Here is a 13,393-nt window from a genome sequence, read left to right as displayed (position 1 = left end):
TCGAGTAACCTCAAGAAGATGACGATTTTTCCTTTCTGCCACCCCATTCTGTTGAGGGGTGTCTACACAGGTCAATTCACGAATAACTCCATTATCCTTAAGGAACTTGAAAAACTTTTGGTTCACATATTCTCTGCCATTATCAGAACGTAATCGCTTAATCAGGCTTCCAAATTGTATTCGAACCATTTGGTAAAAATTTTTAAACAAGTGAAAAACTTCAGATTTATCTTTCATGAGAAAGATCCAGGTAACTCGAGTACAATTATCAATAAAAGAAACAAACCGCTTTGCACCAGAAATATTACTAATAGCTGAAGGTCCTCACACATCAGAATGAACAAGATCAAAAGGTTTAGAATTTTTATTATTACTGGGAGAAAAAGTAGCTCGATGGTGTTTAGCTAATTGACATACATCACATTGAAAAGACTCGACAGACACTTTTGTAAATAAAAAAGGAAATAAAGACTTTAGGGTACTAAATGGAAGATGACCAAGACGTTTATGCTGAAGCCATATTTAAGAGTTTGCCCAGGACGGTATGTTTGTCTGATGATTTGAATTAAGTGTCTTTTGTGTGGTACTCTTTTCATGCGGTAAGTAGTATAACCCGTCCTGTTCTTTAGCAATTCCAATCGTCCTTTTCGTGGCAAGATCCTGAAATACATAATGAGTATGAAAAAAAGTTGCAGCACAATTTAAGTCTTTGGTAACCTTATGAATAGACAAGAGGTTAGTAGATAATTTTGGAACATGAAGCACATTTTTTAAATGGATAGAAGGTTGAAGGTGGATGTTACCATATCCAGTAATAGGAATATGGGAACCGTTAGCAATAGTGATTTGTTTGTGACCAGATGAATTAGTGTAAGATGAAAAAGAAAGGGAATGAGGTGTCATATGATTTGTAGCACTAGAGTCTACAATCCAGGTACTCTCAGTGCTAGGAGAATTAAAGGATAAGAAGCTAGAACCCTTACCAGTCATGGTTAAAGCACAAGGGCTAGATGTCTTACTAAGTGAGTCCATAAGACCACGTAAACGGTCTAATTCTTCTTTGCTAAGGGCTGGGGCCTCCTTTGCAGCTTGTGAGATAGTTGGGTCTTCCACACTTTCAGAGTGTGTGGTTAGCACGTCTTTGTATGGCACATTTGAATCCTCCAATACGTTCGAGGACCTTCTCCTTTTCATGAAGTCTAAAACATGTGTCCTTAGTATGACACGTTTTCCTACAATAACTGCACCAGCGATCATCACGGTGAGTCTTTGAGGGAGGCTTTCCATACAAAAGGGACCTTTTAAAGGACCTTTGCCGGTGGCTAGAGCTAAACCATCAAAAGAATTTCCTCCTTCCAACATGACTGACCTCCGAGTTTCTTCCCCTCGTACAATATGAAAAACTTTTGAGAGAGAACAAAATTTTTCTTTATCCAAAATTTGAACCCAAATTGCATCAAATTTAGAGTGCAAGTCAGACAAAAATTTAAATATATGTATCCTTTCAATAAATTGTGTCAATGTAGTAGAATCAGGTGTGCACTGCATAGTCAAATTTTGATACTGATTTAACTCAATCCACAAATGATTCAGTGTCCCATAGTAGTCAGTTACGGAGAGGTTCCCTTGCTTGGTATTGAAGATCTTGTTTTCTATTTCATAACATGTTGTAGTATCCTTCTTCATTGAGTATGCCTGACTTAGATTATTCCAAATCTCCTTAGTAGTGGGGAAGAACATATAATTACGGCTGATTTTTGGTGTCATAGAATGGCATAACCAGGTCATGATAAGAGCATCCTCATCATCATAGGCTTCATATTTGGGGTCTGTCATGACTGAAGAGTTCCCTTCTAGATGATTTAATTTCTTTCGCCCCTTGAGAGTAGTGCGAACCAGTTAAGACCATTGGAGGTAGTTGCGCCCATCAAAACGATACGACCCTTGTAACACCAGTAGATCATTGGGGCTGACGAGAGGCGCAGTCTTATCATCCGTCATTGGTAAGAATCGGTAGCAAAAGGAAGACAGAAGAAGAAAAAAACCGACGATCGTGTCTAGGCAAGCAGTGTCGCAATCAAAGAGATCGCATGCTGAGTGGCCGATGGCAACGAAATCTCCTGGGCTTTGTAGATCGACAAATCCCGCTTCTGATGGTAGTGGTCTCGTTCAGAAACTCGCCGAAAAAATTCCGGTGGCGGCGTGTGGCAGCGGCAGGGCACCGAAACAGATATAGTTGCAGCAATGAAGGCTGCCTGGAAAAATGCTGGAAAAATGCGGAAGCAGAGCTTTTAGAATTGGGAGCTCTGATACCAACTTGAAAAGAAGATTTTTGAATATTATTCTTGAATTGTTTCACCTAAAGTGTGATTACATACAGAATATAAAGATTATTTACAACCTAATTTAAGGAAAGAAAATAACAGGTAATAAAAGCTATTCAAAACAAATCTGCACCAAATCTGTCATAATATAAACAAATCTGTACTAATTATAGAATAATTACAATAGTTGTTAATGATAGCTCAGCAATTAGTTACACTCATCTTTAGTTAGTTACTCCCAGTCTCAACAATATGTAATCACACTCTATAAATGTATGCACTATACCTCTTTTCATCTCAGTTTTTTGAAATCAGAAAAGAATAATAGTATTCTCCTCTTCCACACTCTTCTTTCCTTTTCTCTCCTCTTCTCTCTCTAAACTTTCTAAACTCTTATCTCTTCCTCTTCTCTCTCAAGATTCTGATACCTGACACTGTTATCTAATTATATAACGCAATATTAGTTAAAATAATTACCTTTTATATTGACTATATGAATGATCATCTAAAAGAACAGATGTGATTGCACAATTGTATAAAACACTTTACACATTTAGTATATCAAAATTAAACTTAAAAAATTATTAAAAAAAGATAATATTCTCAAGTGCATATTTGTAGGAAAATAATTACAAACGTGTATCATTAATTATTACAAAAAATGCTATACAGCCAATAACATTTATGATTTTGGCTAATATTTAACCAATTTTAAGTTCTAACTACTAAATTCTAAATCTTAAATTCTAAATCTTAATAGTATAATAAAAAAATATAGAAAATCAGCTTTTAATTAGCCAACATTAACCAATTTTTTTAATTCTAAAAATTCTTATTTTTTTAGAAAATTTAGTATTTAAAACCTATATTTTAGAGTTTATGATTTAGGGTATAAAGTTTAAGATAAATAAAATAATTAAAAAAACTTAGCTGATATTAACTAAAAACATTAGCTCCCTAATATTATTTATAGTATAAAAATAAAGTATTAGTTCAAAATATTTGCTAATGTTAATAAAAAAATATTAGTACCTAATATTTCTCAATTATTATTATGACAGCCTAATGATTACTTGATATTGTACTTAAATGTGTGAGTAACACTAAATTAAATTTAAATTTTTTTTATGATATCTTTTAATCAGGCAGTTAAAGATTCATCTGTCATAAATTTAAATTTTATTTAAATAATTTTGTTAGTAAATAAGTTAGTTGTTGTATATATAAGCCAGAATTTTAACATTTTCTATTTATTTACGTAAACAACTTAATATTTTTAATGTCATGTAAGATAGCTACTAAAGCATGAGAATAATTTATGTATATACATATTCATTCTATTAATTAAATTAGTAAAAAAAATCAATTTAATTCTGTTGGTCGAATATTTTGATTGATTAGATTGATAAAGAAGTCGAGTCAAGAGGAAGGAAGTCAAAGGTTTCGATTTATTAAAATCTGTTGAAGAATAAAGTTAACAAATCGACATATCAAGATTGAAGGCAAGCTGTGCGAAAATGGCAGTTTCTTAGGTCTACATTTGGCGGAAATTGTTACTTTGTGATTGTTTAGAGATGACATTTGGCAGTATAAGATTGATCGAACTAGTCTATAAATAAGCAAGGTTTGAAAGGAATAAGGGTTAGATTTCGATTTCAGAAAACACTCTCGCACGCTCATATTCCAGTGACTTTTTAAATCTGTCAAGAATTTTTTTTTTTTGTAAAATTCTTTTCATATATTTATTTTTCATTTAAATTCTCTCTAATTTTTCTTTTCAACAAGTTATTTCCCTTTTGCAATATATTCTTTTTCTTTCTTTTAAATTTTAGAATAATCATTTTAATTTTAAAGTATTTTGATTTCGTGGAAGTTTATAGTTTATTTCTTTTGTTCTCAAGTTCTTTACTTATGTGCCTTTGGCCTTTTTTTTTTTTAATTCAAGCATTTAAATTTCAGTTTACTTTTTTTTTTTTTGGTCTTGTTCAAAAATAAAATCTTTAATGTATATTTAAAAATTGATACTCACAAAAATAAATAGGTTTCGCTCCTATATAGTAAATATTAAACCAACCAATGATCTACTAAAAATCTGTATAATAAATTCATAATTATATAATACAAAAACCAAATAGATATAAAAAAAAATTAAAACACAAAATTAAGTCTTATTTTCTAAAATATTATGCCTATCTCTTCACTAGGTACTAGAATATAATAGAATTTAAAATTCCCATTAGTAGCAGTTAAGCTCGTTGACTTTGGTATTATTTTTTTTATTAAGACTCGCCATTTTACTGTTTTAATTATCAGGAGGATCGGAGTCTGTGTCAAGCTCGTTGATCTACTACTAATTGATTTAAGGATTTAATTAATTTGTGTTTTATTATTATATTTTAAAAATATAATAATAATAAATTTTTAATATTTTTGATGTATTTAATATATTGAAAATATAAAAGTTAATTTTTATAAAAAAATTTATAATATGTTTAATTTATGTTTTTAGGATATAAATTAAAAAAAATTATTTAAGAAAAATTTGTAGGGATTAATAATTTTTATTATTTTTTATTATTATTTGATCATCATAAATACTAAATATTAAAGTAATGATAAATAATTGAGAGTTAATAGTTAATAAATAAATATTTATAAAATTAGTTAATAATATTTTTATAAATAGTTTGACTTTTTTTTTTTTTATCAAAGATAAGAGACTCGAATTCGCAACTTCTTAAATAAATATGGGGAGACTATGCCATTTGAGTTATAACTTATTGGCATAAATAATTTGACTCTTATATTATGTAAAAATAATAATTTTAATATATATTTTTTATTTTTTGTTTTATCTCTATTTTTTGTAATTAAATTATCTTTAACAAATAAATTTTATTAATTTATGTACATAAATTCTAAAAAATATAAATAAAAATTATATTAATTTATATATATAAATTTTAAAAAATATAAATATAAATTATATATTTTTATATATAAAATTTTTATAAATATAAATATAAATTATTATTAATTAATTATTAACTAAAAATAATAAAATTTATTAATTATGTAGCATTACTCTTGATTTAATTTAGATGGACAATATTGAATCATGGGAGGGCGAAGACCTCGAAATCTACCAAGTCTCCGTTTTCTTCTTATTTTATTATTTTTAAAATTTTCCCCCCGAAGACCTCGAACTCTACCAAGTACCAAGTGACCAAGTCTACCTTTTTTTCCCTATTTTATTCTTTATTTTAAATTTTAATTTAACCCCGAAGACCTCGAACTCTACCAAGCCTACGTTTTCTTCTTATTTTATTAGTTATTTTAAAGTTGAGCTAATATATAGTTATGGAAAGTTTTCAAGTGGTCCAGACCACTTTTCTGGATCTCTGATGATCCATGTACGGCCGGTAACGTTTTTTGAGTTTGTCCTGTAGCGGTTTGTGAAATTACGTTAATGTCCCTGAAGAAAGGCAAAAATGACGACAGGAGGAGTGCTCAGCTCAAAGGAAAAGTGAAGCCGAGTAGCCCCTCAGCAAGCTGGCGTAAGAGGTAGAGTGCTTGGGCTGTAATACGCTGTCGTTTTGGAAAACCCCATATGCCCTAATCTGATAGTGTGGTCTCACCCATGGAGGCTTCGAGGCCGTCTTCATCCGTCATCGTTTGTGTTGTTTGTGTATGTAGTTAAAGTGACGGTGGCCTTCGACTTGTGGATCGGTGATAACGGCGGAGGTTGGAATGTAAGTAAATGGCTATCGCAACGGAGGCGTTGTTTATCTCACCCGCCCGATCGCACGAGTTCTCACCATAGATCGCGGGTCGTGTTAATTAAAGGCGGTGGAGATCGCGCAATTTTGTTCGTCGACGCGTGGGTCCGATCGCCCTGTGTAAGTCCGTCGATGCGTGGAACTCATTCTGCCATTTTCCGTTTTGTTTTCAATTTAATTTTTCCATTGTGACATTGTTGCTGAAAGTTTAACATGTCTCTGAAATAATGGAGTTTTTACTACCCTAATTTGATGTTGTTGTTGTTCTTGATAATTATGAAAAGATATCGTATGAGGTTGTTGAAAATTTGTGTGATGTGTTAATGTTGTTTTAACCCCATTCTTGATCTAATGAGATGATTGAGCAAAAATTGTCGTCTGAAAAAAGTTGAGGTAATTGATTTTGTTGCTTAATCCGGTTACAAACCCTTGAATTTGGTGCTCCAAAGAATGCGTTATTGTACTCTGTTTTTTTAAGAAAAAGCCGTCGGCATTTATTTTTTTACAAATTGCTTTGTACCTACCTGTATTGTTAGTAATGTTAGGAGTTAACGGTGAACGTGTTTGCTTCTTTGTGTCGTAGTTGTAATGCATGTTGTGTTTTTGGAAGTTTGTGTATGTAGTAGGGAAGTGGAGGCTGTGAGGATGTTGGAAGCATGTTGGATAGTAGATGTGGTGGTAAAGTAAGGGTTTTTGATGTATGTAAGTGTCATAATTTTTCATTGATAGGCTGAGTCAGTTTTGATTCGGGCAAGTTGATTATAGTAACTGTGGCAAAGAAGTTTGTGCAATCCCTAGTTTATTGTTTGTTATAGTTTGACATGTTTGGCTTTCAGATAATAATGGCATCAAGTAGCAAGTTTTGCAAGGATGCGTGTATGTGGAATGAGCCTCTTGTGGACAACTGGATGGAGGGCAATGCTGGTGTGTCGAATCCACAGGTACGACGGGTATACGTGCCAATCTGTATAGTGTGTGAGTGGATTCGAATTGGATGGGAACGGTCTGTTACACCAGCTGGGTGGTATTGTTCATGGAGTTGGTTTTACTCTTAGTAGGGGTGAGGGTTATGCTGTGAGAAGTTATATTCTATGTGGTGACTATGATGTGACGAGTCTGATGCGTATAAGATTGCATCTGCAAAATATACATTGAGACTAATTTAAAATGCAAGGCTTTGATGTTATTTAGTGTTAATATGCATGGATATGCAATATTTAAACAGAATGCATTCCACATAATGGCAGCTGGTAGCATAATGTTTGTCTTCTTATTTCAGGACACAATGTATGATACCAGAGTGGAGGAAGATGCTGAGTCATCCGATTGGGAAGGTAGGGGGGCTTCAATGTTGCCCGTTTTTTTGGGTTTGGATGGGTTGCGAGCTGAAGATGTTCTTGAAATGGAGTTCTCTTCACCTCAGGAGGCTAGCGGCTTCTATAACAATTACAGCCGACTAAAGGGCTTTGCATCAAGGCGAGGCAAGACGGTTAGAAACACTGCCGGAGAGATAGTGCGGTACACGTTTGTTTGTAATAGGCAAGGATTTCGAGAGAAGAAATGGTTGGAAAAGGTTGATCGCAAAAGGGAGCATAAGGCTGTAACCCGATGTGGATGTTTGGCGGAGATGAGGATAAAGAGGAAAGAGGGTAGTGGGAGGTGGTATGTGTCGCGTTTTGTCGAGGAGCATAACCACGAACTTGCGTATGGGAAGCTTGTTGATTATCTGCGGTCACACAGGAAGATATCTGAGGTAGAAGTTGCTCAGCTAACAAGCATGAGAGAGATTGGGATTAGCATACCTAAGATTTATGAGTCCTTCGCAGCACAACTAGGGGGTTTTAACCTGGTAACATTCACAAAGCAAGATATGTATAATGAGATACGGAAACAGAGAGGTCTGCAAGGCGGAGACGTAAGTGCAGCTGTTGGGTACTTGGAAGGTCTGGCACGCATGGATGGGAAAATGTTTTGGCGCTACAAGTTGGGATCAGGGCAACACCTATGCAACTTGTTTTAGAGCGATGGTCGTTGTCAGGAAGATTATGCGATATTCGGCGATGTGCTAGCATTCGACGCTACCTATGGCCGCAACAAGTACAACCTACCTGTTGTAGTATTTTCTGGAGTAAACCACCACAACCAGACATGCGTATTCGGAACAGCAATGGTGTCATGCGAATCGCAGGAGTCATATATTTGGGTTCTTCGCCAGTTTCTGGAATGCATGCAAGGTAAGGCACCGCAATCAGTCATCACGGATGGCGACCCGGCCATGCGTATAGCAATCCGCACCGTTTTTCCTGACGCACATCATCGGTTGTGTGCCTGGCATCTGCTGAGGAACTCGACTGCTAACATAAGCGACCCGAGATTCACACAAATGTTTAGACACTGCATGCTGGCAGATATGGAAATCGAAGAGTTCGAAGCGTATTGGGAGTCAATGGTCAATGAGTGCGGTGTCAGGGAGGTTGAGTGGGTTAAGGACTTGTACACCAAAAAGCACGCTTGGGCAACCGCATACATTTGTGGTAGATTTTTTGCTGGAGTACGGACAACCTCTAGGTGCGAGTCACTACACGCCAAACTAGGGAGGTTTGTTGAGAGCAGGTACGGGGTGTTAGAATTTGTCAGAAATTTTCAAAGGTGTGTGGATTTTCTGCGTGACACCGAGGATGAGCTAGACTTTCGTTCATGGTATGGAACACCTGTGCTACAAACGGAGTTCGTTGAGCTGGAAAAGTCTGGATGGACTATGTTCACCCGCGAAATGTTTCTCAGATACCGGGATAGCCTGAAACGGTGTGTTTGTGTTAGAATATGTGAATTTGATGACAGTGACAACCCTCATGCATATACTCTTCAGAAGTATCGGAGGCCTGAGATGAATTGGAAGGTTTATAGGGACCATATCTCGAACAGATTTACTTGCAGCTGCATGCGCATGGAGTCGTTTGGCATTCCTTGTGTGCATATCCTTTCCGTTTGTGTAAGGCTAGACTTGGTGGAAATCCCTGAAAGCCTGGTGCTGCGTAGGTGGTCTAAGGCAGCCAAATTAGAGATACATAACCAATGTGGTGAGCAACACACTGCTGAACCAAGTGTGACCTATAGGACACGATTGGGTGCTTTCTCCCAGCTGTGCAAGCGTTTAGGGCGCGTTGCTTGCATGAGCGATGAAGACTTCAAGGTTTACTCAAACAAGCTTATGAGCGATGCTCTGTTCCTTGAAATAAAGTACGGCTTAGACCATTAACGGATAATATGACAACAGCAAATGACTGCGGGGTGAAGGACCCCATTCGTGTCAGGACAAAAGGCACGGCTCGGATGAGTCAAGCAGGCGGTTCTGCGCCGAAAACGAAAAGAAAGTGCAGCACATGCGGGAAGCTCGGGCACCGGAGGACTAGATGCCCCAACGGAGGCGCGCAACCTTCAACGAGGAACAAAGAATCACTTGCTGGGAGAAATAAACGCAAGCGAACGAAGGTTACCACCTAACTTATTCCTGCATGGTCTATTTAGTATACGACGTTACCAATAAAACTAACTCTATGGAACGGTTTAATATTAATGCCATTTAAATCTCTGAACTCAACTAAACGGTGTTTTTGGAGCAGCAGTAGTTATTTCATTATTATGTTCCTGCACATATGTTTTCTAAAAATTTTAGAAAATTAGTGTGTGCGTAAATAAAATACAGTTAGTGATTAATGCACGCAGGCCATTCTCTATGTGTAAATTTTTTTATTCCCATTGAACTGTGTGTTAACATGTTACCTGTTTTGCCGGTATATACAATGCCCGACGATGGTATAGCGGCAGTCCTCGTTTTAATAAGATTAAACTCACAAGATACTACTGGGCTTTTATTAAGGCAGCGTCTTTACAAATCGTTCATGCTAATCATTGTGTGCATAAGTATGATTTAGCCACTACAATGTTCATGCTGCAAGGCGTTCCCTTATCATTGCCTAATTAGTGTCTTAACAGCTATGTGGTTTGACATGCTTGTTAATATGCAACAGGCACCCGTCGTTGTCCCAGATAATTGTCCGCCTGAAAATGCATGTCAAGCTGGATGCGACTTATGGGAACAATTTTCGCTTGCAGACCCCTGACGACGGTCGACTTAGTTGTGGGCTGTTATTCCAACTACGATGTTAAGGACGACATGTTAGCCTGAAACCGAATATTATCTGATTTCTTATGTTTGCATATAAGGATGTTGTTAATAATAAACTGGTAAATCTAATTTCTATGTTATTCGGTGGCTACAATGTTAGACTCTGCTCGTACTGACGTTTATTCATATGAACACTAGGTCAGTTGTGGTTTCTTATAATAAATTCCATAATGGACGGGATTATGCGGATTAGTTGTATTTTATGTGCTGTATTACCCATGATTTTGACGTTCTGCGTTGAGGATTCATGCATGAAGGTATTGATTTAGGTAATGTAAACCGTGATGTGTTCCCATATGGCCCCAAAAGTGACATAAATCGTGCATGAAGGTTTGCCCTTTCACCCATTTGGGTTTATTAATATTTATATATTCAACGTCATAACCGGTAAACCGTTTCAGATGGGGTTTGTCCAGTTACCCAATGATCGGTGTTTCATTGGTCCACGAGTACACCGATCCAAATTCAGTATTTTAACTATATGCATTCATACCCTAATAGTTAAAAAAAAAAAAATCATGTGAACAATTCATTAAATGCAGATATTCTAATATGGCCTATTTTTTGTTTTTGCAAACATATATAATCTAAAATTTTATATCTATAACATTCAAAAATAAAGAAGCTTTAGCCTAAAAGAGCTGATTGTTATTGTTAAATATCATAATAGGTTACAGTTTCAAAGCAATGAAATTGAAATGTAAGAATATTAAAACTTTAGAAGAATAAAAAACCTTTAATCTACCACAGCTTGCATTTACGGTAGTATTACTCTAAACAGATTAAGCTATGATTATTAATAGTGAACCAACATTTATTGTTTCCTAAATGTTATTCATATAATCAATAGTCGTATGGATGAACGAGTGTTGTGTCTTTTTAATTAGATCTAAAATTTATTCCAAAACTATTTTTATGATTATCATTTCATACCATACCGTAATATTGCTTCAGAGTGGATATAGCAACAATTAGATATCATCGTTAAACCTTTTCTTAATGAAGGGGAGTAAAATCGACTGTCAGATTTTGATCCCTTTTCTTGTTCGACTACCATGTAACAAATGCAAAATGACACAGGTCCTGCTATTACTTCTAAAATAGCTATAACTTCATTCATTAATAAACTCCATACGGTTCACATAGTTTTCCTAGCAAAAGCAGGCAGCAGCCATATATAACATCAATGGCAATGAAATTGCCATAACCTACGTACAAATATGTTTTGGCCATAGATCCCCATTCAATACCAGTAGGTGTACCTCGGGGGGTGTGGATGTTGTGCTCTAGTCTGTCGACAGGACCACTAGTATCCACACTCAAAAGTAGCCATCAAACACATATAGAACCAGACATACATGTACCACACAGTACGAAATAGAAGTTAGCCAAACAACTAATACGATTTCTACTTAGATCACAGTTTCCTGCTTGTAATCAAACGTTAATCTATAACAAAATGCAGTAGTCATTCGTGTTTCGACCAGATTTCGAAAGTTTTTCAGTCCTTCATGCGAATAACCTTCCTCCACACTGCATCTGCCTTGGAGGCCACTGTTGCCTTCACCTCGTTACAATCCAAAAGGACAATCTTTGTTGCAGTTTTCATCCTTAATTTCAACGGGTCCATCTGCTTGTAAGGAAAACATAGGGTCAAAATGCATGTACTCCTTCGTAGAGACACAACATGCTAACATAATGGAGGACGAACCTGCCAGGGAAGGTTTGAAACTTTGAATTTGCCTTCTGTTTGGATCCAGTTCAAAATCCACAGACATGAATCATCGCTGCAAATTCGGAACATGTCATTTCAATCACGAATTCCGTTGGCCATGTAGAGATGAGAGGTTATAAAAGAAATCATTACCATTCCTGGTAACTTGGGACTCCATCGGGATACTTAATTGGTCCCCAAGTGGTCGGATCAGCACTAACATGGGAAAAGCTCAGCATGTTAGATTCCAGCATGAAAAACTGGGCGAGCAACAATAGCTGCATTCAAGAAAAGCAGAGGGGGGTAAGATGGCACGGAATGATAACCGCATTCACGTCTATAAAAGTTATGGAAAATTTGCAGTGAGGTAGAATGTTGTGCAAATTCTATTAGACTAACAATGGTTCGCATGTTGCATCCCCTCCGCTCCTTGTGCTCTGGAGCTCTTGTCACATCTAGGTAGTAGACCCTCCCATGCTTAACGTCCACCACCATCAGGTACCAGGTGTATGTTTTTTCGCACACCGGGACCAAAACCTGTCAACACAGCAAAAATTAATGCTAGGCTATAAGTTGAATGAAAAATGGTAAAATTTGGAGTTAAAGGTTACGTTAACAACGTGTTCGAGACGACTAGTTGCCGGCATCCATCTGTTCATGTATTTTCTCCTAATGACCTCGAATGGCCTCATTGCTATGACGTCATCGGCAAACAGCGAAGGTGTGTACCAAACACGAGGTGGCAGAACGCAGCAGGCTCGCATGGAGGCGCTCATGAGGATTATGTTCATAATCTGTGCACAAAGGAAAACAACTGTGTCAGTCTTCTTATCTATCTCATCTTTCTAATATTTTCGGCACCGTCGGGTTGTACTCACGTCAACATTGGGCATATAAACCGGCGATAACGAATGGAATCCTGCTCTAGGAACTTCCAATGTTGAGAACTTGAACAGCATTTCCCTGGAATTTGGGGAACAACATTCAGTTCCATTACAACGTTATCTACAAAAAATATATTAGGTACATTATAAAGATTCTAATAACCACAGATTATCCCCACAAATATTGATCATTTTTTCCAAAAATGTAAGCGGCCATCTTGCATTCGTCAAGTGTCAGGTCCATGTGAACGGTTGGCCTAAAAACCATTTGGAATCCCTTAAGAAGAGGCAATATAATGTTAGTTAGCCACAGCATACGATGTTCTAATAAATTAAATGCGTAATTAGTAGTATACTGAGCATTCAACGGTGGGGATTCTTGCCAGTGGAATTAATAGAACGGGAGACTCCATTACGTTCATCATTCCATACGGTTTGAATGCACTCCCAACCCCTACAGAAGAGACATTAACATTCGCCTGGATATTTTGCTGAGTCGTTGC

At 36.3% G+C, this 13,393-nt stretch overlaps 2 protein-coding genes and 1 pseudogene across 2 annotated transcripts; 1 reads left to right on the top strand and 2 right to left on the bottom strand.

Annotated features, from left to right (window-relative positions):
- Positions 1-522: 522 nt before the first annotated feature.
- LOC148543873 (uncharacterized) lies at positions 523-1,836 on the bottom strand. Its single transcript, XM_088498753.1, has one exon. The coding sequence runs from the start codon at positions 1,834-1,836 to the stop codon at positions 523-525; it is 1,314 nt and encodes a 437-aa protein (XP_088354879.1).
- Positions 1,837-5,793: 3,957 nt separating this feature from the next.
- Positions 5,794-10,227, top strand: LOC107615108 (protein FAR1-RELATED SEQUENCE 5-like; annotated as a pseudogene).
- Positions 10,228-11,793: 1,566 nt separating this feature from the next.
- On the bottom strand, positions 11,794-12,965 carry LOC110267215 (uncharacterized). Its single transcript, XM_021112390.2, has 6 exons — positions 12,885-12,965; positions 12,627-12,800; positions 12,406-12,543; positions 12,160-12,284; positions 12,004-12,079; positions 11,794-11,922 (listed from the first exon to the last, which is right to left on the bottom strand). Exons 1-6 carry the CDS (start codon positions 12,963-12,965, stop codon positions 11,794-11,796), a joined length of 723 nt encoding a protein of 240 aa, XP_020968049.1.
- Between the last annotated feature and the right edge of the window lie 428 nt (positions 12,966-13,393).

The sequence above is a fragment of the Arachis ipaensis genome, chromosome B9, assembly GCF_059453495.1.
Source record: "Arachis ipaensis isolate K30076 ecotype BB chromosome B9, ASM5945349v1, whole genome shotgun sequence".
Classification (NCBI taxonomy): Eukaryota; Viridiplantae; Streptophyta; class Magnoliopsida; order Fabales; family Fabaceae; genus Arachis; species Arachis ipaensis.
The sequence above is the reverse complement of the archived record's forward strand: the minus strand, read 5'-3'. Positions and strand labels throughout refer to the sequence as shown.